This window comes from Mastigoproctus giganteus, chromosome 6 (assembly GCF_048544385.1).
Source record: "Mastigoproctus giganteus isolate SK-2022 chromosome 6, ASM4854438v1, whole genome shotgun sequence".
Lineage (NCBI taxonomy): Eukaryota > Metazoa > Arthropoda > Arachnida > Uropygi > Thelyphonidae > Mastigoproctus > Mastigoproctus giganteus.
Window position 1 is genome coordinate 21,514,552 of NC_143580.1, and position 26,054 is coordinate 21,540,605.

Below are 26,054 nucleotides of genomic sequence, written 5' to 3' on the forward strand. Positions count from 1 at the left end.
TTAAATTTAAATTTTGTAAAAATAGTGTCAGAATCAGCAAACTGGGATAGGCAACAACAAAGCCCAATGGGTATGTATCAGATTAAATGAGAATAGGTTCTTACTTTCTTCTTGTATTATCGTGGTCAGACTGAAAAAGAGATCAATTCCTGTCTTCTGTTTGTTTTATGTGTGCTGATTAAATGATAGTGCTCAGCTGCGCTTTTCATTGACTATGGCATGATGGTGAAATTGCTGTAGGCAATATTCTCTATGTCAATGCAAATTTTCTGATAGCTTTGAAAGGGGTTTTGGATGTTTATTTGAGTTAGTGGGGGGGGTTGCCTTTGATGAATGAAATGATGTGTTTATGCAAGTAAAAGAAGCGTTATAGTATGATTAAATACAAGTATGTTGATGAAAATATATAGGAAATCCAGGGGATAGCATTTCCAGAAAAATATCATTAACATACTTCTTGTATTTAGTCATACTAACACTTCTTGTACTTGCATAAACACATCATTTCATTCATATAGGTTCCTTCCGCCATTAGAAGCAACCCCCCCCCACTAACTCAAATGAACATCCAAAAACCCTCTCAAGGCTATCAGAACATTTGCATTGACATAGGGAATATTGCCTACAGCAATTTCACCATCATGCCATAGTCAATGAAAAGCGCGGCTGTGCACTATCATTTAATCAGCACACATAAAACAACTAGAAGGCGGAAACTGATCTCTTTTTCAGTCTGACCACCATAGTACAAGAAGGAAGTAAGAACCTATTCTCATTTAATCTGATACATATCCGTTGGGCTTTGTGTCTTCGTTGGGCTATAAAATAATAGAATACACCTCAGGTATCCCTTCTACAGCAACAGCAGTTAAAAATACTGACATAGCAAAACTCCCCAGGACTACCCTGCCATGTGTAGGAACCTGGGCCCCACACCAAATAAGTAACCATGTAGGGGAGGGAGATGTACAGGCAGCCAGGGAAGCAGATTAACTGAAAAATATCAGTAAGCTAGTAGCAAGGGGATGCAATGTAGAATGAATGATGAAAATGAAAGATAGAATAAATAGGCTGGGCACTCAGTGAACTAGGAATTATGGTAAAGGGGCAGTTTTGGTGAAAGAAAGAGTGACCTAGCATGAGGGAAAGAGAGAGAGTGAATGGGAATGAGTGGAAGAGCAAATGTAATTGGCCAAAAGAATACAAAGTTAAAAATAACTTACATTACTTTATATATACTGTACCAACAAATATTTACTAACCACATAAACACTATCACTGCATTCTCCCCTCGCTTGCAAAAAAAAAAAAAAACTCGCAGCTAGGCCTGCACCACAACTGAAGAATAACAGTAAGTTGTGGTGCCCAGAGAGTGCAGTGCAGAAAGTAAGAGTCGAATAGTAATAGTGGCATGTGATGCAAGAAAGCAAGTGTATGAGCTTATGCAGCATCAGCCAAAAAAAAAAAAAAAATCACACCATTCCCTCCAAATGCCTGTCCAGTTCCTCCTTAAATTTATTCAACCTATCAACTTCCACAACGACAGATGGAAGTTTGTTCCAGCAATTAACCACCCGCTGGCTAAAGGCCAATTTCCGTACATCTATTCTACATCTGTCTTTTCTTAATTTGAATTTATGACCCCTTAGGTTCATAATCTGAACAAGTGGAAGGATCCCATCAGAATTCAGCGTGCTCAAGACCTTATACACCTCAATCAGATCACAGCGCAGGTGCCTAGTCTCCAGCCACTGCAATTTGCAGAACTTAAGCCTCTCTTGGTAAGAGGATCCCTTCATTCCCCTCACCAATCTTGTTGCCCTTCTCTGTACACGCTCAAGTAAATCTACATCCTTCCTAAAATGAGGTCTCCAGACCTGTACGCAGTACTCAAGGCGTGGCCTGACCATTGCCTTATACAGAGGGACAATTACCTCCTTCTCCCTGCTAGCAAAATTCCTATATATCATTGACAAAACCCCATGACCTGCCCTGGCAGCCTGTCTGCATTGCTCAGAGTTGGTACGTTTCTCTGGGGTTACTTCTACCCATATGCAGTACTTTGCATTTGTCAAGGTTAAACTTCAATTGCCACTTCTTAGCCCATCTGCCCAAATTATCTAGATCCTGTTGCAGTAGCACACTGCCATTACTGTCATTAACAACCCTGCCAACCTTTGTATCATCTGCAAACTTCGACATTAAGCCTGATATACCTTCATCAATATCATTGATAAATATACAAAACAACAGTGGACCTAACACCGAACACTGTGGGACTCCACTAATAACATTAGTCCAAGAAGAGCAGCACCCATTGATTACCACCCTCTGTCTTCTCCCACTTAACCATCCTTTTATCCATTGTAGCAACTTACCCTTAATACCATTCTGCTCCAATTTGTACAATAGTCTTCCATGGGCAACAGTGTCAAAAGCTTTCCTGAAATCCAAATATATGATATCAAAATTATTTTTTGCATCCAGTTCCTTTGTAACCACATCATAATATCCTATCAAATTTGTCAGACGAAACTTTCCCTTAACAAACCCATGCTGTGTCTGAATTATTGCTGCAGTCTTGTCTAGATGATCCTGAAATGCATCTTTAACCAGTGACTCCATTATTTTACCCGGAACAGAAGTTAAACTAACTGGTCTGTAATTACTCGTGTCACCCTTCGATCCCCCTTTGTGAACTGGGGATACATTTGCACATCTCCAGTCCGTGGGAACCTCCCCTGAGTCCAAGGATGCTCTCATAATTATGGCTAAGGGTTTGCTTAATTGCTTTGCTGCCTCCTTTAATACAACTGGATAGATCCCATCCACCCCAAGGTGTTTTTCTTATGTTTAACTTCAACAATTTCTCCTCCACTTTGCTTTCAGTTATTCCAAAATCATTAAGTATCCTGCTACAATTTGATAACCTTCTGCCATTTTCAAACCTTAATAATTCCTCATGTGTGAATGTAGATGCAAAATACTCATTCAGTTTGTCTGCTACCTGAGCAGGATCATCAACAGTCGAACCATCGATGTCAAGTGGACCAATCAGATTCATCCCTTTCCTTTTAGAGTTTATATAAGTAAAGAAATCCTTGCTGTTTTTCTTAGCATCTTTTGCCATAAATAAATAAATGAATAAATGAGATGAGAGCTAGAAGAATGAATAAAAGTAAACGTGTGAGAAAAAGAACACAAACCATAAATGCTACAGTTACGTACACACTAACCCTAGTTTTAATTAGTATTTAAATTTACACTACACATCACTGCATCCCCTCCTGGTATGTGAGAAAAAGATGAATGAGTTGAGTGAAAAAAAATTAAATAATTAAATTAAAAAAAAAAATATATATATATATATATATATATAAAAATCTTGGAAAAAAAATTATAAAATAAGAAAAAAGTATTACAAAAAAATAAATAAATAAATAAAAAAAAAATATATATATAAAAAACTTGGAAAAAAATTATAAAATAAAAAAGTATTAAAAAATAATAAATAAAAAAAAATAATAAAAAAAAAAAGAATGCAAGTAGAGTGAGAATGCAGATTATGAATGAAGTAAATGTGTGTGCGTGTCCCACCCCCTCGCCTGGTGGGTTCCCCACTGCCAGCTAAGATATCCCACCCCTGGAGGGGGATGGGCAGCTTGACCTTCATACTGGATTTGACACTCCTTGGACATGACACCAACGAAGACATTCTACAACTTTGCTGCCAACACGCCATTGGCGATCTAAACTGGGTACTCTAACCTGGTTCCCTTTAAAACCCTATCCCCAGGCAGGGGAGGGAGGAGACAGATCTCTGTCTCCTCTCCTCCCTGCCTACTCCCCATACTTCGCCTGGTGGGGCTCGTTTCCACTGACCTCTTTGGGGATGCCTACTCTATGGTCCCTATTCTTCTATCTGTTTCCCCCCAGTCTTCAGTCTTCCCCCCTCACTAAATCGACCGAATACACCCCTAACAATGCCGCCAAATTCTAATCAACGTCTAAATTCTACCAGCTTCATGTAAATCTCTAAGACAACTAACACTATTAGCTTTTATCTAGCGTATAGCCTCACATGTCTAAATTTAATAACATCAAAATTTTGCCAGATCTATTTGGCCTTTAACACATCTCTTTAGCGTTCAACCCCAACCAGCGATTTCCTAACAGCAATCCCATTAAGCATTAATGTCAAATGCATAATTTCTTTTTTTTTTTTTTTTTATAGGTCCTAGCCACTGAAATCCCAGGGAACTAGGTGGCAGGATCTGCCAGAGCAATTTGTTGTGATACTGGATACACCCCAGCTAGCCTCCACGTGGCAGGGTATGGGCAACGTCGGGCCCCACTAGGGGCCTAGCTGCCAATAAGCTGGATAAACAATGGGCACAACATGTCACACTGCAAAGACATGGCCCACACACTTTCAAGTCTCTGGCTTGACAGTGTACTGTCCTTAATACAGCGAAACACACGCAGAGATGGGAGAAATCCCAGGTGCCATCTGACACGAACATACCTTATAGGCTTTGTGTTGCCTATCCCAGTTTGCTGATTCTGACATTATTTTTACAAAATTTAAATTTAACACATTATCTTTTCTCATTTATTAGCACTTCTCATTTAATTTCCATTAATTTCTATACAATCACCTAAAAATTAAAATCAGGGCAGGTATGAGACATTCTTTTAGTCTGGCTATTGATCTGCTCAAAGCCCCCGAAGAAGTAGCAGACCGACGACAAAGTGGAAGAATGTTATTTTCATTGTTTATTATCATTTTTTATTATTATTTTCATTTTTCATTATTATAATTTTATATAGGCCTTTCAGGCTAAAGCTAGGTTACTTTTACTAACTTGTTAATTTGGTCCTTATACACCTAATTCCCTACAGATAGATACCATAAAATAAAATTGACTAATATATATATATTTGAATAATGTTTGAAATAGTTGAAAACTGAATCTTTCATAATAAAAAATAAAAAGGTAAAGCAAACATCAGAGGCAGCAAAAAGCATATTCTTCTACATGCTTGAAATATAAAAATAAATTAGAATGATGATTAAAAAAAATAATAATAAAATAAAATAAAATAATAATAATATCACATCACAGTATTGGGTGAATATGCTAACGCTGCACCTGTGCTGCCATCCATAGTTCTTTATTTTTATTTTCTTAATCATCATTCTAATTTATTTGTGTGTGTGTGTGTTTCCAGGTTAAGATGTGCAAGTAACGTCACCTGTGTAAACTGTGCAGTGGCCGAGTGAATGTAGTTCTGATCAGTCAAAAAAAAAAAAAAGTGTGAATGTCTTGACAGTTGTTTATTTAGATGGTACCTGTGTTCTGTCTCTGAGTGTATGATGATATATGAAAGGAGGGACATGAGTGAGTGATTGTTGTCCATTGTTACCTACCAGTCTGCTCCTAAAAATGAGTAATAATAATAAAAAAAAGTGTGTATACCTATGTATCTTTAAGAGTGTGGAAGGTGTGCGTAAGGTTCGAACATATGAAGTGTGTGTATGTGCAGTGTTCTGGCAGACCCCCCTACTTGGGCTGCAGTGGGGGTAATCCACAGGGAACCACCTCTGCCTTGCTGATGATATGCTTCCTCTCTTTTGAGGCATGGTGTGGGAACTGCTGACACTGGTCATAGCTAATCTGGCCAGTGTGGGATTTCATGCAGAGCTGCAATGTGTATCCACAGAGCAGACCCACCCCCACACAGATGGCACCCTGACCCTATGACTTCTTCCCCCCACACTCCCATCTCCCCTACCCCTGCCTCCTATTACAACTTTTCGCCTGGTGGTTCCTACCACCACAAACCTTTTACTTTTCCTTAACAATCCCCCTCCCCCCGTGTGAAGAGAAGCTCCACCCACAGGAGTGCTCTCTATCCCTTTAACTTCCTATTTCCAGGTAGACAGCCTTCCTATTGTCCATCTTAATCTTCTTAATCTGTTACCTCCCTCTTCACTGTCACCCCCTTTCACATTTTCCTCTTCTAGCAGGGGTTCCCCCTGCTAGGACCCCCCCTAGAAAGCTCAAGCACAATCCTGAGCTTTCTAGGGAGGATCCTAGGGGTCCCAGGTTCACCCCTGCCAGAGAACTTTCTACCTGTACTACATCCAGCTGCTTCCCTGAGGAAAAGACAGGCAACGTGGGGTACCTTCAAGTATACATACATCGGTTCTTATCCCTAGTTATCTTAGTACTATCCACTTGAAATTCCTGACCTCTTATCCATAGTTTTGCTGATGAGAGCACATTGCATTCCACCTTCCAGTTTGAGAAACCTTGCCCAGCACAAACAGCTTCAACTTCGATTATCCACTACCAATTCCTTAAATGCTGATCTCCAGGTAATTTTACAATGGGACAAAGATAACTTAGTTGATTTCAATCCTTCTAAAACTCAGTCCTGTCTTATCTCAAAAAAAGAATTCTTCTACTCCTATGCTATCTTCAATGACACTCTGATTTATAGGCATGATCATATATCTCTATTGGGAATTATCCTAATTTCTAATCTCTCTTGGCATAAATAGATTAAAAATATTGCTTCCTCTGCATCTAAAAAATTAGGTTTTCTCTTTCACTCTTAGCATTACTTTTCTTCCAAACAGCTGTTCACTCTGTACAAATAGCAAATCTGCCCTACTATGGAACAATATTCCATGGGGTCAGTGCCCCAAAACCTCTCTAAGGCTTCTAAATTCTATTCAAAAGCGGACAGTTAAGTTAATTAATGACTCATCTAACAGAGTCTCTCCACTCTGTCTCACAGACATTCTATTTCTGCTGCATGTCTTTTCTATTTCTATAGATACTTCCATGGGCACTGTTCTGAACTGGCTTAGTATAATTTCCGCTCTCTCTTCCAAAGCAGTCTGAATACATGTTACAATCATTCAACATCCTTTTACTGTCCAACTTCAAACTCACAGAACCAATTTTTATTCCTCATTTATTCATTCAACTTCCGTTTTCTGGAACAGTCTTCCTTTATATGTATTTCCTGAAAATTACAATCTACAGAAGTTCAAGTCTAATGTCAATATCTTCTTTTATCTTCTCAACCTTCAACCCATGCACAGTACTAAGTACTATAGGTTCTAATACCTCTCATATTTGAGGGTTTCATAAAAAAAAAAAAAAGGCTGCTGCATGTTCCAATAGAAGCAGTGCAAGAATCACTTTCACCTCTGCCTGTTGCTAATCTATTAGTCTGTGTATCCACCCCCCCCCCCAAGACTAGCAGCTTTCTAACCCACCCAACATTTCCTCAATAACATCAGCAAATATTCTTGCACCCCTTCTATCTAAGTGTATTCCACCCTGTAGAAATAGCCTCTCCTTTTAGCAAGCAAATATTGATGGTTGATTGTTGGAACAAGCTTCTGTTGTTAAGTAAATAGTTTGAATAAATTCAAGGAAGAACTAGACAAACTTTGAAGTGGGAAGGGTTTTTTTTTTTTTTTTTTTTTTTTACTGATACAGTATAAGCTTGTTTTCTTGCATAATTTTCCACTATTAATACTAGTCAACTGATTTGTAATAATTCAGAGTTATGAAAATGGCTGACAACTGGTTGAGAAAAGAGCGGTCTGGATTGCAAAAAAAAAAAAAAGAAAGAAACCAACATTATTAATGAAGGAAATGATAATAAATCAACCACTGTGCCTGAAAGTGAATGGATGACTCACATACATCATTAGGTTGCATCCAATCAATCCTTAACTGCTTCAGTAGCAAGTTTGCTGAAAATAAGTGACTTTGAGACTGAGTTTTCTGCTAGAGCTCTATGGAATGAGCTTGTTTATAAAACTGAGTTCTGTAAAAATGAAAACTTTGTATTAGATGCTTTTTAATAATTTCTTATTTTGCTTTGAATGCCCAGAATTAGAGTAAAACTGTCAAAATCAAACTAGATTTTTTTTTAAATAAAAAAATTGTGAAAACAAAATTACATTTTTTGAAGCAACAATATCCTCCACCTATTTAGTATTAGAATTAATAGTGGTAAATGGTGCAAGGAAGCATTGCCTCAGTTTGCTGAAAGCAAATTTTCCCAAACCTATCCTGCAGCCACCCTTTTTCAATTTAAGGGTGTCTCCTTGTGTGTTGTCTGCGAAAGAGTAAGAATACCATCATCATTGTTTACTCAGTCCACTCAAAGCCTTAAGCAACTTCAAATTTTCTTGCAGGTGCCTAGTTTCCAAGTGCTACAATTTTCAGAACTGAAGTCTTGTGATAAAAATACTCCCTCCCCTTTATGTTCTTGACTAATCTGATTGCTCTTTCTGCACTCATTCCAAGAAATCTACAGACTTTTTAAAATGAGGCTTCTGGACCTGTATGCAGTACTCAAGATGAAACCCAATCATTGCCTTATACAATAGGATAATCACCTCCTTGTTCCTGCAAGCAAAATTTCATATATCCCTGACAAAATCACATGCATTATCCTAGCAGCCTGTCTGCATTTCTCAGAGAAATTCGTGTCATATACAATTACCCTTAAGTCTTTTGTTTTCCATCTCCTTAAGTGTAGTAACACCAAACTGGTATTTTATTCTGGAATTACTACTGCCTATACGTTAAACTTTAACTGCCACCTCTCAGCTGTACTTTGTAGCATTTATATCACTTAATTCAATTCAATCAACTTCTTGATCTAAATTCCAGAGAATTACTGTCATCCCAAATCAGACAATTGAGGCTGACAGATGCAATTTTCTCCGGTTTTTAGAGCAATTTTCTTGCTGAAAATTAGTCTATTAAAACAGTCTCTACTATAAGATGAAAAACATGGATAAGAGATGTCAGCACATTGTGGAATAATGGTAAACGGAATAGTGGTAATTTCAAGACATTACCAACTGTTATCAACTATATTTTTTTATCAACTGTTAAAAGTTATGGTAATAACAAAACATCTTTTTGACTTGTCAACTTCTTACATGCCTGATTATATATATACCCCCTCCCCCAAACTGCCATTGCTGTCACTGTTTTCAGTATATTATGCATACAATCTTCAGCTTTTCCGCCATTAATGACTCTCATATAGCACAAAAATAAAACTTGAACTTCAAGATAAATAGATGCTACATGTTGCCCAATCCTTGGATAACAAAATACCAAAGAGCTCTGACCTTGAGCCACTGATTTCTTGATATTTCCAACAACAGCAAAGAGGATGTTCAAGGGGCACTTCTTTAGGACCAGGAAATTTTGAACTTTTGCTAATATGTAAAGGAAATGCTCAAAAATGGCTTCCAGTGTGTCTTCAGTGACATACAGAAGAGAGATTGAAAAAATGCTTTAAAAGGAATCATAATGAACTGACCTTGAATAAGTTCACATCATATTATAAAAGTCATACTGCACTGCCTTTCTTGAATAGACTTATACATTTGCGTAGTAAGCAAAGCACCCCCCCATTCCAATGAAGAGTTTGCTTAACAGAATTATATGGATGAAACATATTTTACATAAGAAAATTAATATTTTTAATGGCCCTTAAAAAAAGTTAAGGATTCATTAATACATGAAAATATTTTTAAACGTACGTTCCATTCCAACTTGCATGCAAATTAAAAAGTTGTCCTCGATGCAAAACTGGCTTCATGTCAAGCTGAAGATCTCGAATGATTTCTGAAGAGAAAAACAAAACATGTAAATAAACGATGAACTTTTGCTATATCAAACAATTAGCATACCACAGAAAAAAAATGAATACCACTGCTTTTCGTAGCTATAATTAAACCAACTTTAATATATTATTAATTAAACATAACCCATATATTGGGGCACAAGTCCACCCATTACTAGCATTAACAAGGCTTCCAAGCATATGTATACTCATGAAGCCAATCGACCCTGAAGATTATAGAATGTGACCTTGTTTATATCCACTATATTCAAGAACACAAATCTTCCACATGTTGTAATTTGTAGAATTGTAATCCATGTCATAAATATTTACTACAGAATTCATATCCAGTATGCAACAGAATTTATTCAGGAATTGGGGAAAGGAGTTAGAAAGGCCTCTTGTGGGATGGAGGCAAATAAAGTGTTGCAATTTATTTGTATAGTCATCTCTAATGTAAGTCACTATGTGATGTCTGGTAAATGTTGCTAATAAATACTGACATATTCGTGTCCTTTGATGTCTGGTAAATGTTTCTAATAAATACTGATATATTCGTGTCCTTTGATGTCTGGTATGTGTTTCTAATAAATACTGACATATTCGTGTCCTTTGATGAAAACAAACTTGTTTTTTAATTATTTGAAAATGGGAGTAAAATACATAGCATTCTATAGCAAATGACATTAGCAATTAAAAATACACTATAAACCATGTTAAGTACTGTTAACAGTGTATGAGCTTAAACAATTAACATAAAACCAAATTCAAACCACACAACATCCACAACTTTTGAAAATAGGAAATCCATTAGTTCTTTCCCCATTATTCAGGTTCTATAGAGAAACCACTCTGACCAAGATTTGAAAAACAAAACTCATTTATTAAATATTTTCATCTTAATAAGATTAGGAATTTTACAAGTTCCTTTTTTTCCCGTAAATTATATTTCAATTACATACTATCATAAAAGTATTTAAATAAAAGAATTTTGGTCTAGACAACCATTAAGGAAATATTAATGCAAGGAATGTTGAGCTTCAATATCAAGGAAAGTGTTAAAAGATGAATCCTTCATCCAAGTGTTCATCAGAGAGTAAAAACAATAATGAGTTTGAAGAGCAAGCACAGTATTTTGTTTTCCTAACATGAGAGTTCATCTGTAGATTGAAGCACAATTTAAAACAAATAAACTGCACATGCAAAAGGAAGACAAAGAAAAAAGTAAGAAAAAAGTGGCTTGATAACAAAGAATGGACGGGGGGGGGTCTTTCACAACACAAGATCTATTTCATAAAACAAGGGACAGAGTTGACTGGAAAATGTTGGTCTCCAACATTTAAATTGAAACAGAACCTGAAGAAGAAGAAACTGCATGTACCTTTATTCTATTGCCTCATTTCATAATACAGTAGAACGTTAATAATCCAAACTAATTGGGACTGAGGGGTAGTTTGGACTTTCGATTTGTTCGGATTTTCGAACTTATCAAAAATACTGTTCTGGAGACTAAAAAAAAAAAGGTTTAGTAAGTTTAGAAATAAAAATACTGGCTTTAAAATCTGAGGGACTGCCTAATATTTTGTTAAAATCCAGCACCTTTTCATACAACAAAGGTCCAGATATGGGTTCTCCTAAACTCCATCTCTGTATGAACCACAAATGGCATCTTTGAGGGATGGATCATTAGTTGTTCTCATAGTTCTTTTTTTTTGCATCATCTGAACCCAGTTTTGATGCGAACTTTAAAATTTTTTTCCTTGTTGTTTTTAATGTCTGTTATGGTTGACTTTCCAACCTCCTAAAATTTTGATAACAAAGACCCACTTTCTCCCTTTGAAAATCTGTTTAAAATCTCAATCTCTGATTCAATTGTTAAAAATTTCTGCTTCCTTTTAAAAGATGAAGAAAACTACAGTACGGTAAAATAAAATTCTGTAAAAACTCTGTTCAGAATATTTTTACTCCATACCTCACTTGCACATATCATGTTAGTTGCAATTTCTGTGTGCTGTTCTTTGTTATTGATTGACGCTTATTTTTTTTACTGTTTTAGAATTTACAATTCCCAAAAAATAGTGTACAGCAATATCAGATTACAAAGTGTTATGTTTAGTTAGTACTGTATGTATATTAATTAAACTATGTAAGTAAGTGTAAATTTATTTTTATTTTGCTAACCTGTATCTACATTTTTATAGCCTGTGGATAATATTCCTCCAATTTTCACTTATTAGAATTGCCATTTAATAGAATCAAAATTCAATTTGCAAATGTGATCGCAATAACCGGAACTTATTGTAATTATTTTATGGCACCAGCATAAAAAAAATAAATAATAAATAAATGCTGCTTGTTCGGATTACTGATGTCTTGAATTATTGTCGTTCAGATTTGATGCTCTGCCGTAGATACAAACATATTTTTCATTGAATGCAATTAGACCATGTTTATACTCAGCCTTTTGGTATATCTGCTGGTAGAAATACTTCTTAAAAGAATGAATTCAAACGGCTCAGTTAAGAGCCGTTTATGGTTCATTCCTTATTTCAAGGCGAAGAAAGCATTATCTCTTAACAAACAGTTCACAGAGACTGATACTTATCAGTCTAATTAAATTTACCAACTTCCTCCTTCAGCAATTATCTGCCTTTAATGAAAACATACACCCAGCTAAATAAGTGATTCCATTTAGAGCACTATACTATCGTTTTATTCTATTTGACTCCATTAAAAAATTATTTTCTTTGATACATATGTCAGTTTGCAAATGTGTTGTTGAATCAATACTGTCACATATTTCTCACTTTCTGTACAACTGTGTTGGTGCCAGTGTAGTGAGTTTAATGGTGAACTTCCAAAAAAAAAAAAAAAAAAAAGTTCATTTTCTTTTAGCTTACAAGTGCATTTTTTTTTTTTTTTTATGAAATTACAAAAATTGGATAATTTTTACTTCTTTACAGCAGCACTAATTATCTTTTCCCTAATTATGAGTACAACAATAACAATTCCATCATAACAAGAGTTCCAAAACCATCAAGTTTAACTAACAAAGCACATTATTAAATTTTCAACATTGGACAATGATGTATTGTCATTTTATTATAATTAAATTTTACATTCAAGTAGAAGAAATCATTAACTAAATATGCATAGTCAACTAATGTATATCAAACTGAGAATGCATTTCTACATTTGGTTTATTGAAATGGCTATAAAGTAACAAAAATGAATAACCGTGATGCTGGTACTTAACAATCAGGCAATGTTTTGTTACTCAATTGAGTACCATCATCAGGAGGCCTGGGGTGTGGCAGAGTTAGAGAGAAAATTGTAATCTTATGTTTATATTATTGTGTTTGCAGTTTGCTTCAGCATTTAAGGAATTATTTTATTATTAATGCAGATTACATTTTTAATTTGCAATTTATGATGCCATCTGTTTTGGTAAATCAGAGTTTTCTTTCTGCCTGATGATGTTACTGATTCATTTCATGATACATTTTTTTTATCTTATAACCATTCAAATAAACATTCATATGTGGTTTATAGTATGTTCCTTTTAATTACTAAAACCTGTTCTTTCCAATGTAGTAAACTACTCTTTAACCAATATTGCTTAAATTACTAAGCAGCATACTAGCAACACACTAACAGCCATTGGTAAGCTTGCTGAGAAGCCCTTTGAGTCATTCGTTGTTATGTGGTTTTTAGGAGCATTAGCAACTAAGGCCATATTGCTCCAGGGATATGGTGGTCGTGGGCTCGAACCCCAGTCTAATCAAGACGCATGTGCTATGCACTGCTGCTCCTGCCCACCTGGCTACAGAGGCATCTTTGAGTCATTCATGAACTGGCACCTATCAACTTGAAACATCAATTTGCTCAGCAGTGCAACCTACTCTTTTGGAAGCTCCATATTTGCTTCTTAGCTGTGTCCCTTCAATCCACTTTCCCAATATAATCAAACCAATGAAGGATACACAATGAAAGTCTACTATTACAAGTGTGGACTATAACAAAAAACTAACTATATATAAGGAGCCAAGCATTATTAATGTACCATAACTTGAATAACATTATATATAAAGAAATTCTGTCCAAATAATGAACAGAAGACATACAAAAATGATACTTTTTTGCTGTGACAAGTACTTTTAACTGCAGTAATAATATAACTTTTTTTCCAGTATATGTTTTTTAAAATGGTGTATGTAGATGATGATGACCACACATAATTATAAACATGCTGTTTTATTTCCCACATTCATAGTAGGGTTCACAAATTACAAGCAACAGATCACATAGTGCCTAGTCTTTTATGATATTTTAATTGTTTTGTTTTTAAATAACTTCAAGAGCATTACACAAAAAAGCAAGTTATTTACAGGCTGTCGGCAAAATTATTACCAATACAAAATGTATATATTTTATACACTAATAATAATAATAGAATAATAACAGAATAATAATGGAATTATTTCCCACATTCATAGTAGGTTCACAAATTACAAGCAACAGATCACATAGTGCCTAGTCTTTTATGATATTTTATTTTTTTTTTGTTTTTAAATAACTTCAAGAGCATTACACAAAAAAGCAAGTTATTTACAGGCTGTCTGGCAGAATTACTACCAATACAAAATGTATATATTTTGTACACTAATAATTTTTTTTTTTTTTTGCAGGTGCAAAAACCCACTAAATTTATGCAGCTGGAAGAGAAATTGATCTCACACATTGTGTTGTGCGTGCATGACACTTAGTATAAAAATGGCACCATTAACTGTGCAACAGAAAGTTCAGTGTTGCATACCGAATTCAATGAAAGTTAAATGTTGCACACTGAATTAAAGTTTTCTGTTATTGTGCAAAGGAAATTCAAGCAGGAATACAGACAGAATCCACCAGGGCATCATACTTGGTGAAATGGCATAAACAATTGCTGGAAACGGGTTCTGTATTGAGAATGAAAGGAAGCAGCAACCAGGCAGTATACACAAATTGAGTTGAAATGGGCTGGGAAGCTTTTCAATGTAGCTCCTGCAAATTCATTCAACGAGCCAGTCACAAGCTGCATATTCCATTATATACCATAGACGATATTGTGCACAATACTGAATGCACAGATAGATGATAACAATGCATTTCTACAGCATGTTGCCTTCTCTGATGAAGTCATCTTTCACATTCCTGGTCCGGTTAAACAACACAACTGTAGAATCTCGGGAAGTGACAATCCACATGCGATAATGGAACATGAGTGCAACAGCTTGAAAGTAAACATGTGGTGTGCCATGACTTTGGATTCTGGGATTGGGCCATTCTTCTTTGCAGAAGCCACAGTCACAGGGACAACATACCTCAACACGCTACAAAACTATGCAATACCTCAGATACCACAATACCTTTTTTTGGCAAGATGAAGTTCCACCATGCTACACAAATCCATTGAAAGCCTACCTGAACGAACAATTTCCAGAGTGTTGGATTGGAAGATCAGGTCCCATTGCATGGCCTCCTAGGTCACCATATTTGACCCCTTTAGATTTCTATTTATGGGGATATGTAAAAGACCTTGTGTACCACACACCAGTACAGGATGTGGCTAAGTTACAGCAGCAAAAATTGTGAATCCATCACGCTGCAAGTATTGTGAAACACCTGGCAAGAGATAGAATACCACCTTGATATCTGTTGGGCCACCAAAGGCACACATGTGGATATCTACTGAAATTTCAGCCATTTGTGAGTAAAAAAAAAAAAAAAAAAAAAAAACATGATTCTATGACCATTTTATGGAATATATACATTTTTATTAGTAGTAATTCTGGTGAGTATGCTGTAAAATGGACCATACACTGCACAAATACAGGCAGATTTAGCATTTTGGCTTTAAAAATATCAACTAGATGATGTTTTGTACATCTGCTCAAATTTCTTTAGCAGAATCCATTCCAGAAATGAGGAGCAAACTTAAGAGATCATGTGTATGTATTTATGTACCTCTACCCTTAAAACTTTTGTTTTCAATCTAATCCAGACTTTATAGTATAAGAAAGGAACTTTTAGTGGGTATCCTGATTAAGATATTATTTCAATCAGCCATCCTGTTTCAAGATAGTGACTATTTAACCCACTAATGGTCACATGATCGCCATTCCCCTCCCACCTTATGTACTCTAAAACTATTCTTTACTCAGGAGTAAAAATTCAATGCCTTCCAAGATCATTTCTGTTCACAGTGTTCTTCTTCAAAATTTAAGAAAACTCTATTAAATAAGAAAAAATAACTTACAAAGTGTCAGTATCATGTGTACAGTTTTATGTGACTGCCAGTAAATTAAATATTATTCCCCATCTGCTTAGAAATCTGGTGTTAAAATTCAAAGGATTTATATTCACATTCTATTAATGAGAATTTTATTAATTTAGAAATCTTGTATTTACAATATGATACAAACCAAATTTATAGTACATTAAAGAGAGGATTCTAGAATATCTATACAGAGATGTTTTTATTTCAATCTGCCATAACCCCATGAAGGGTATTGTGGGGTCGTGGTACCTGCGTGTACCGGTGAACTTTACAATAAAGATCTTATATGAGAAGCAGAAAGCAGATACCGATAGTTCTACTTAATTTCTTATTTATTAAAGTTCCAGACAAATATATTTTAATTTTTTTTTTCACAATTGCATATTACATTTCACCTTACCTAAAATTAGGAGCAGTTGGACAGACAATTTCAGTAGTTGAGACCTGTTAATTTTCGTAAAGACAGACAAATGCTAATAATTTATTGTAATTTTTCCTTGTAGTGGATCTGCGACCTCATTATGGATTTAAAATAAACTTTGTGGATTTTTTTCCAAAAAGAATGTTATAGGCTATTTTTTCGAATATTAAATTTTAGAAATATTATATTTTAAGACAGAAGAATTCTCTTACCTGGGGTTTTCTTCAGGAACGGCTGCATCCAGGTGAGATGTAATTCGAAAGGTGTTGAAATAGCATATATCTAATGGGGGGGGGGGGGGGGGGGGAAAGCAAGCTTTTGTCCTAAATCTTGGTAGGGAGCAATTATAAGTATAAAAGGAGATCATGTTCTGAAGCCTGATGGGGGCTTTTCATTAATACCATCTTCAAAGGAGGGCGAATACATGTCATAGGCCGTCTTTTATAGCCCAGGCACGTTCCATTGCCATATTTCAAAAGCGTGGTGGGGTTATTTGGGTAGTCTGGCAGAAGACAAATTTTCCCACCCTAACGTATTACATTTATAGTTTGGGAATTTGGAAATTGTAGATTTAGAACAGCTTACAGTGTTATTTGGGGGGGGGGGGGAGAAAGGAGGAAAGGGAAAGAAAGGTTTAACTCGGAAATCCAGGTGTGACTACCCATCCCCGTTAGCAGAGGTCCCGAATGGGGGAGGGTTATGTTCTGTTATTAAAGTTGGAACTTATAGGATATTTGTTTTAGATCTCATTCTTCATGATTATTATTGGTCTATGTATGTTTATTGATCTCATTGCCAGTGTCTCACTGGTTTCTATCTTAAATTTTCTGTCTTTGTTTGTCTATTATTATCATGTTTTCAAAGGAAGGGTAATGTCCTGTCTAAGTGGTGGGCTACCAATTCAAAACTATTATTTTTTTCCGTTCAGTCCATTATTTCTTTGTTATTTATGGCTACTTTTAAACTGCATTTATTTTTTTTGGATTCTTGAATATAGCGATGTTCTCGTGCTACCTATATATATGCAATCGCAATCCGGTGCACAAGGAATTGCATAAACCACGTTTGTTTATTGTTTGAAACCTAATATTTTTTTGTTGTTAGTTTCTTGGAGATGCCATAGGCTAGGTTTACTCTGAAGATTATTTTCAACGGTTGTTGGTACGTTTCAATATACGGGAGACCTATCCATTGTTTTTTTTAGTGCTTATCGTTTTGGTTTTTCTTTACTGTTTTTTTTTTTTTTTTTGCCTGTATTTAAGGTTCCATTCATGAGTCATTTTGGGTAACCGCAGTTGGAAAATCTGTTCTTAAGTGTTTCAATTTCCTGTCTGTGTTCATCCTCTGTAGATGAAAGCATTGTTGAACTGGGCTATTAGGATTGATTTTTTGTGAGGGGGGGCATAGCTGTCAAAATGTAAATAATTACACTTATTTGTAGGTTTGTAGTATATTTTAGTGTTGATTTTGGTGGCATCTCTTGTTAATGTTAAATTTAGGAAGTTGATCCTGTTGGTTTCTTCATTTTCAATTGAAGCCGATCATCGACATTATTCAACTCATGGAAGATGGTTTTTATGGTGTCTGGTTTGCCTATAAGCAGACAATCATCTACGTACCTTCCATAAAATTTAAGGGATGGGGAAGAGTACTTGGAAATGATGTGGTTTTTCTATTTCCAGGAGGTAAAATTCGGAGAGATGTCCACTTATGGAACCGCCCATTGGTACCCCATATACTTGTTGGTAAAAATCTTCTTCATGGGTGAAATAATTAGCTGATAACAATATATTTAATAAGTTTGTTATATAAAAATATCTAATTTTGTTCTGTTTTTAAGTGTGGGATCATTGCGTAACATGTCCTGAGTGGCCTTCACAGCTTTTTGAGGGTGTATATTTGTGTATAGTGATTTTATATGGAAGGAATATAATTTGTCATAGAGTCCTAATTTTATATTTTTGATTGACAAAAATAGGTGTTCCGTGTTTTTTTATGAGATATTTGGAATAATTCATTAGGGGTTTTAGTATGTCAACTATAAATTTTGTTAAGTTTGCTGTTGATGTATTTTTGAAGCTTACTGTGTATGGTTTATGGAACTTGGTGACTCCGAATATGTAGGGTGAACGTGTTGTAGTAGTAATAGTAGTGGCATGTGATGCAAAAAAGCAAGTGTATGAGCTTATGCAGCATCAGCCAAAAAAAAAAAAAAAATCACACCATTCCCTCCAAATGCCTGTCCAATTCCTCCTTAAATTTATTTAACCTGACAACTTCCACAACGACAGATGGAAGTTTGTTCCAGCAATTAACCACCCGCTGGCTAAAGGCAAATTTCCGCACATCTATTCTACATCTGTCTTTTCTTAATTTGAATTTATGTCCCCTTACGTTCATAATCTGAACAAGTGGAAGGATCCCATCAGAATTCAGCGTGCTCAACCCATTCAAGGCCTTATATACCTCAATCAGATCACCGCGCAGGTGCCTAGTCTCCAGCCACTGCAATTTGCAGAACTTAAGCCTCTCTTGGTAAGAGGATCCCTTCATTCCCCTCACCAATCTTGTTGCCCTTCTCTGTACACGCTCAAGTAAATCTACATCCTTCCTAAAATGAGGCCTCCAGACCTGGATGCAGTACTCAAGGCGTGGCCTGACCATTGCCTTATACAGATGGACAATTACCTCCTTCTCTCTGCTAGCAAAATTCCTAAATATCATTGACAAAACCCCATGACCTGCCCTGCCAGCCTGTCTGCATTGCTCAGAAAACTTCATATCTGACTGCACAATTACTTCCAGGTCTTTTTCATTTTCTACCACCTTAAGTGTAGTGCCACACAGTTGGTACGTTTCTCTGGGGTTACTTCTACCCATATGCAGTACTTTGCATTTGTCAAGGTTAAACTTCAGTTGCCACTTCTTAGCCCATCTGTCCAAATTCTCTAGATCCTGTTGCAGTAGCACACTGCCATTACTGTCATTAACAACCCTACCAACCTTTGTATCATCTGCAAACTTCGACATTAAGCCTGATATACCTTCATCAATATCATTGATAAATATACAAAACAACAGTGGACCTAACACCGAACCCTGTGGGACTCCACTAATAACATTAGTCCACGAAGAGCAGCACCCATTGATTACCACCTCTGTCTTCTCCCACTTAACCATCCTTTTCTCCATTGTAGCAACTTACCCTTAATACCATTCTGCTCCAATTTGTACAATAGTCTTCCATGTGGAACAGTGTCAAAAGCTTTCCTGAAATCCAAATATATGATATCAAAATTATTTTTTGCATCCAGTTCCTTTGTAACCACATCATAATATCCTATCAAATTTGTCAGACAAGACTTTCCCTTAACAAACCCATGCTGTGTCTGAATTATTGCTGCAGTCTTGTCTAGATGATCCTGCAATGCATCTTTAACCAGTGACTCCATTATTTTACCCGGAACAGAAGTTAAACTAACTGGTCTGTAATTACCCGTGTCACCCTTTGATCCCCCTTTGTGAATTGGGGATACATTTGCACATCTCCAGTCCGTGGGGACCTCCCCTGAATCCAAGGATGCTCTCATAATTATGGCTAAGGGTTTGCTTAGTTGCTTTGCCGCCTCCTTTAATATAACTGGATAGATCCCATCCACCCCAGGTGCTTTTCTTATGTTTAACTTCAACAATTTCTCCTCCACTTTGCTTTCAGTTATTACAAAATCATTAAGTATCCTGCTACAATTTGATAACCTTCTGCCATTTTCAAACCTTAATAATTCCTCATGTGTGAATGTAGATGCAAAATACTCATTCAGTTTGAGTATTTTGCATGGGCTAAGAGGTCTGGGTGCAAATTGCTTGTAATCTTTTCTTTGGAGAATAATCTTTTTAGTTCTTTTTTGATTTTTGATCTGATGGTGGGGATAGGATTTTTATCTAGTTTCTGGTATGCGTTTGTATCTTGTAGGAGGTTTGTCAATTTGTTGTCATAATCGGATTTGTTTATTAATACTGTTGAGTCGCCTTTATCAGCCTTTTGAATGATGATGTTTTTTATTTATGGCTAATATTTTGATGCACTGAAATTCCTCTTTTGAAAGGTTAGGAGTAAGATTTGGTTTTTTGTTTATCACATTATTTATTTATTTAATTAGTTTTTTTCAATTGCTGTGACTCTATAAGCCTGTTTGGGCTTTTATTACATATTCGCTGTGTGGGGGTCTTTTTTGGGGTCACGTTGTAATTGAGGCCTTTATAGAGCAGATTGTGTTCATCTTTTGTTAAGTTATAGTTGGATAGGTAGGTTACAAATTCACTGTTTGCATAATCTATTACGTGCATACCTACAGATTGTAGTCTCTGTGATTTTAAAAGGGAGTTCCATTTTTTTTCATTATAGCCTTAGTTGCTAATGCACCAATAAAATCCAAATCCAATCAATTTTTCTCATGTCTTGTAGTAAGTATTTTAGTATGAAATTTGATTCTATCCTGTAGGTGTAGGAAGAAGGTATTCCATAGGTCCTCTTTAACAAGTGATTTTAGTCGATTTTTTACTCTTTAATTGCACGAATTTCGGGATAATTTGTGAACATATACATTTTTTTAAAAAATCTACATACATTTTCTGTTGGAAATATCTTATTAAGGTTACTTCATATAAGTTGAAGCGTTCACGTAATGGGGGCTGTATGCCTTTGAAATAGAACAATGGATAATTTACTGAAGCATTTGTCTGATACATTTTAGAGGTTATGAAACATCAAATAGCTAGATATTGATACATGACAGTGTAAAAAAATTATGGAGGTTCTAAAGTCTCGAAACTTTATTAGACAGTTGGACAGACAACTTGAGTAGTCGAGACTTGCTAATTTTCGTAAAGTTGGACAAAATGCTTAAGGACAGATTTTGCAACTGCGGTTACCCAAAATGGCTCATAAATGGCACCTTAAATACAGCCAAAAAAAATAAATAAATAAAAAAATAAACGCTAAAAAAACAATGGATAGGGCTCCCGTATATTGAAACGTACCAACAACCGTTGAAAAAAAAAAATCTTCAAAGATTCTGGTGTAAACCTAGTCTATGGCAGCTCCAAGAAACTATGGACATACCTAAAAAACTCAGCTAACAACAAAAAAACAATAGGTTTCAAACAACAAACAAACGAGGTTTATGCAATTCCTTGCACACCGGATTGAGATTGCATATATACAGGCAGCACGAGAACATCGCTACATACAAGAATACAAAAACATAAAAGCAGTTTAAAAGTCGCCACAAATAACAAAGAAAAAATAGACCGAACAGAAAAAAACAATAGTACCGAATTGGTAGCTCACCACTTAGACACAAGCCACTACCCTTCTTTTGAAAACAAGATAATAATAGATAAACAAGACACAAAATTAAGTTAGAAACCAGTGAGACACTAGCAATGAGATCAACGAACAGATCAATAAACATACATTAATCGTGAAGAATGGGACCTAAAACAAATATCCTATAAGTTTAGCTTTAATAACAGAATATAACACCCCCCCCCCCCCGATCCAGGACCTCTACTAACGGACGGGCAGTCACACACCTGGATTTCCGAGTTAAACCTTTCTTTCCCTTTTCTCCTCCCCCTTCCCCCCCAAAATAACACTGTAAGCTGTTGTAAATCCACAATTTCCAAATTCCCAAACTATAAATGTAATACGGTGGGGGGGATTTCTCTTCAGCCCTATTTCTCCTCCTGTCGACTACTCAAACACCACCCCCCACCACGCTTTTGAAATACGGCAATGGAACGTGCATGGGCTTTAAAAGATGGCCTATGACATGTATTCACCCTCCTTTGAAGATGGTATTAACGAAAAGCCCCCATCAGGCTTCAGAACATCATCTCCCTTTATACTTATAATTACTCCCCATGCAAGGATTTAGGACAAAAGCTTGCTTTTTCCTTTGTCCCCCTACTAGATATATGCTATTTCAACACCTTTCAAATTACAAATCACCCGGATGCAGTCATTCCCGACAAAATGCCCATCAAGCTCTCAGCTGCCCAACAACGCCAGACCTCACTCCTGGGCATTAGACAACACAGCGGCAACCTCCAAGGCAGAATGCACTGGTTCCACAGGAGTTAGTTATCGTTGGTGACTCTATTGTCAGGGAGATGGGGAATATATTGTGTAAAAAGGATAGATGGAATAGGACCAGAGTATGTCTGCAAGGGACAAAAGTTGATGACGTTGTAAAGCATATATCATCTTTTAAGGGCACAAAGGGTGATATTGCTGTACACGTTGGCACCAATGACATTAAGAGTAGGAGTTCTGCAGATTTACTTAACAAGTACAGGTCAATGTTGCAAAAAATTCGTGAATTAGGGTTAAATTTGAAAGTGTCTGCAATTCTGCCCAGACAAGATAGGAGGGAGTACATGATGAGAGTCTTGTCAATCAATTCGGCCCTGGAGGAAATGTGCAAGGCTCAAGGGGTAAAATTTTTTTCAGCCTGGTCTGTGCTTGTTAACAGGAGAGACTACTTCTACAGGGATGGGATGCACTTAAATAGAAAGGGTGCAAGAATATTTGCTGATGCTATCGAGTCAGTGTTGGGTGGGTCGGAAAACTGCTAGCTTGGGGGCATTCACAGACTAAAAGTAGCTGCAGGCAGAGGTGAAGGTGAAGATGATTCTTGCACTACTTCTATTAGAATAAGCAGCGGCGTGGAACAAGTGGTGTTGGAGGTTTCGGGGACTGATGGCAGTCATCGTGAAACAGGTGGGTATATGGGATGTGTTAGGGTAATTAATAATAAGAATAGGCATTTGTATACTTGCATGTATACCAATGCTAGAAGTACAGTAAATAAATTTGATGAATTTGAAGTGTTGGTCAAGACATCAAAGGCAGATATTGTTGGAATAGCAGAGACGTGGTGTCAACACAGATATAGGGAATGCAGAACTGGAATTTGGGGAGTACAATGTGTATAGAAAGGATAGACAGAATAGGAAGCGAGGAGGTGTTATGCTGTTAATTAAGAAAAACATAAAATCAAAAGAAGTGCATCCAGTTGATATAGATGAACAGCGCACTGTTGAGTCAGTTTGGTGTGACATAAGTACTGCGAAAGCAAAAATAAGAGTAGGAGTGTGTTATAGGCCAAATGACTCAAATGAGTACAATGAACAATTGTACAGAGAAATAGAGTGGACTAGTAAATCAGAATGTCTTATAATGGTGGATTTTAACTTCCCAGATATAGACTGGAACTTATGGGTTGGTCACTCGCACACTAGTAAGACTTTTGTGGATTTATTGGATGATTGTTTTCTGCAGCAGCATGTTCGAGAGGCAAACAGAGAGGGTAATACTCTTGATCTGGTTATCAGCAGTGATCATTGGTGTATTAAGAATTTGCAGATAAAGGAACCATTAGGTGGCAGTGTTCAGTGTACCGATGTGGGATTTACTTAAAGATATAATTACCATCAGGGGTAAAGGAAAGGGTTTTTGCGTCCGTAAAGGTGACTATAGTTGTTTCAGACAGTTTTTAAATTCTGTACAGTGGGACCAACTGATGATGTTACCAACAGCAAATTCTAAGTGGGAAGCATTCAAGGAATTAATAGTGGAAGATACTAAATGTTTCATACCTATAAAAAAGAAATATTGTTCAATGTTTAGGCCTAAATTGTTATCAAATGAACTAATGAGACTCGTGACAGAGAAGAAAAATGCATGGGATGCATATAAATTATCAGGCGACACAGAAGCCTATGGCAGACATAAGTTAGTCTGTAATCAAGTCACAAAGAAGGTTAGGCAGGTGAAAGCAGATTACGAGAAATCTATGGCAAAGGATGCTAAGAAAAACAGCAAGGATTTCTTTACTTATATAAACTCTAAAAGGAAGGGGATGATCTGATTGGTCCACTTAATATCGATGGTTCGACTGTTGATGATCCTGCTCAGATAGCAAACAAACTGAATGAGTATTTTGCATCTACATTCATACATGAGGAGTTATTAAGGAAGGAAAATGCCAGAAGGTTATCAAATTGTAGCAGGGTGCTTAATGATTTTGTAATAATTGAAAGCAAAGTGGAGAAGAAATTGTTGAAATTAAACATAAGAAAGGCACCTGGGGTGGATGGAATCTATTTAGTTATATTAAAGGAGGCGGCAAAGGAAGTAAGCAAACCCTTAGCCATAATTATGAGAGCATCCTTGGACTCAGGGGAGGTCCCCACGGACTGGAGATGTTCAAATGTGTCCCCAATTCACAAAGGGGTATCGAAGGGTGACACGAGTAATTACAGACCAGTGAGTTTAACTTCTGTTCCGGGTAAAATAATGGAGTCACTGGTTAAAGATGCATTGCAGGCTCATCTAGACAAGACTGCAGCAATAATTCAGACACAGCATGGGTTTGTTAAGGGAAAGTCTTGTCTGACAAATTCGATTGGTTATTATGATGTGGTTACAAAGGAACTGGATGCAAAAAATAATTTTGATATCATATACTTGGATTTCAGGAAAGCTTTTGACAATGTTGCGCATGGAAGACTACTGTACAAATTGGAGCAGAATGGTATTAAGGGTAAGTTGCTACAATGGATAAAAGGTTGGTCGAGTGGGAGAAGACAGAGAGTGGTAATCAATGGGTACTGCTCTTCGTGGACTAATGTTATTAGTGGAGTCCCACAGGGTTCAGTGTTGGGTCCACTGTTGTTTTGTATATTTATCAATGAAATTGATGAAGGTATATCAGGCTTAGTGTCGAAGTTTGCAGATGATACAAAGGTTGGCAGGGTTGTTAATGACAGTAATGGAAGTGTGTTACTGCAACAGGATCTAGAAAATATGGGTAGATGGGCTGAGAACTGAAGTTTAACATTGAAAAATGCAAAGTACTGCATATGGATAGAAGTAACCCCAGAGAAACGTACCAACTGTGTGGTACTACACTTAAGGAGGTAGAAAATGAAAAAGACATGGGAGAAATTGTGCAGTCAGATATGAAGTTTTCTGAGCAATGCAGACAGGCTGCTAGGGCAGGTCATGGGGTGTTGTCAATATATACAGGAATTTTGTTAGCAGGGAAAAGGAGGTGATTGTCCCTCTGTATAAGGCAATGGTCAGGCCATGCCTTGAGTACTGCGTGCAGGTTTCCCTACTACTGACGTCGACCTGTCAGTCTGACTTCAGCAGTAGGGAAAATCATGGAGGCAATGATCAAGGGTGGAATTCAGGATCATTTGGATCGAATTGAAATTCTCAAGGATACTCAGCATGGTTTTGTAAAGGGAAAATCATGTTTATCAAATCTGGTTCGCTATTTCGAAAGGGTCACTCACGAGCTGGATTTAGGGAATAATTTCGACATTGTTTATTTAGATTTCAGCAAAGCTTTTGACTCAGTCCCACATGAGCGGTTGCTTTATAAGCTGGAACAGGTTGGAATCACTGGGAAAATCCTTAGATGGATAGAAGGATGGTTTCAGGGCAAGAGACAGAGGGTTGTGATAAATGGCTATTCCTCAGATTGGGTTGATGTAAGAAGTGGGGTTCCTCAAGGATCAGTATTAGGACCACTGTTGTTTTTAATTTTCATAAACGACATTGAT

The 26,054-nt window shown here is 36.5% G+C and overlaps 1 protein-coding gene across 1 annotated transcript in view; it reads right to left on the minus strand.

Annotated features, from left to right (window-relative positions):
- Positions 1-26,054, minus strand: part of LOC150084063 (transmembrane protein 130-like) — a 97,861-nt gene that overhangs the window by 41,267 nt on the left and 30,540 nt on the right. The window contains exon 4 of the mRNA XM_090375010.1: positions 9,596-9,680. Within this exon, the coding sequence (XP_090231136.1) occupies positions 9,596-9,680 (85 nt within the window). The remainder of the gene's footprint in view (positions 1-9,595; positions 9,681-26,054) is intronic.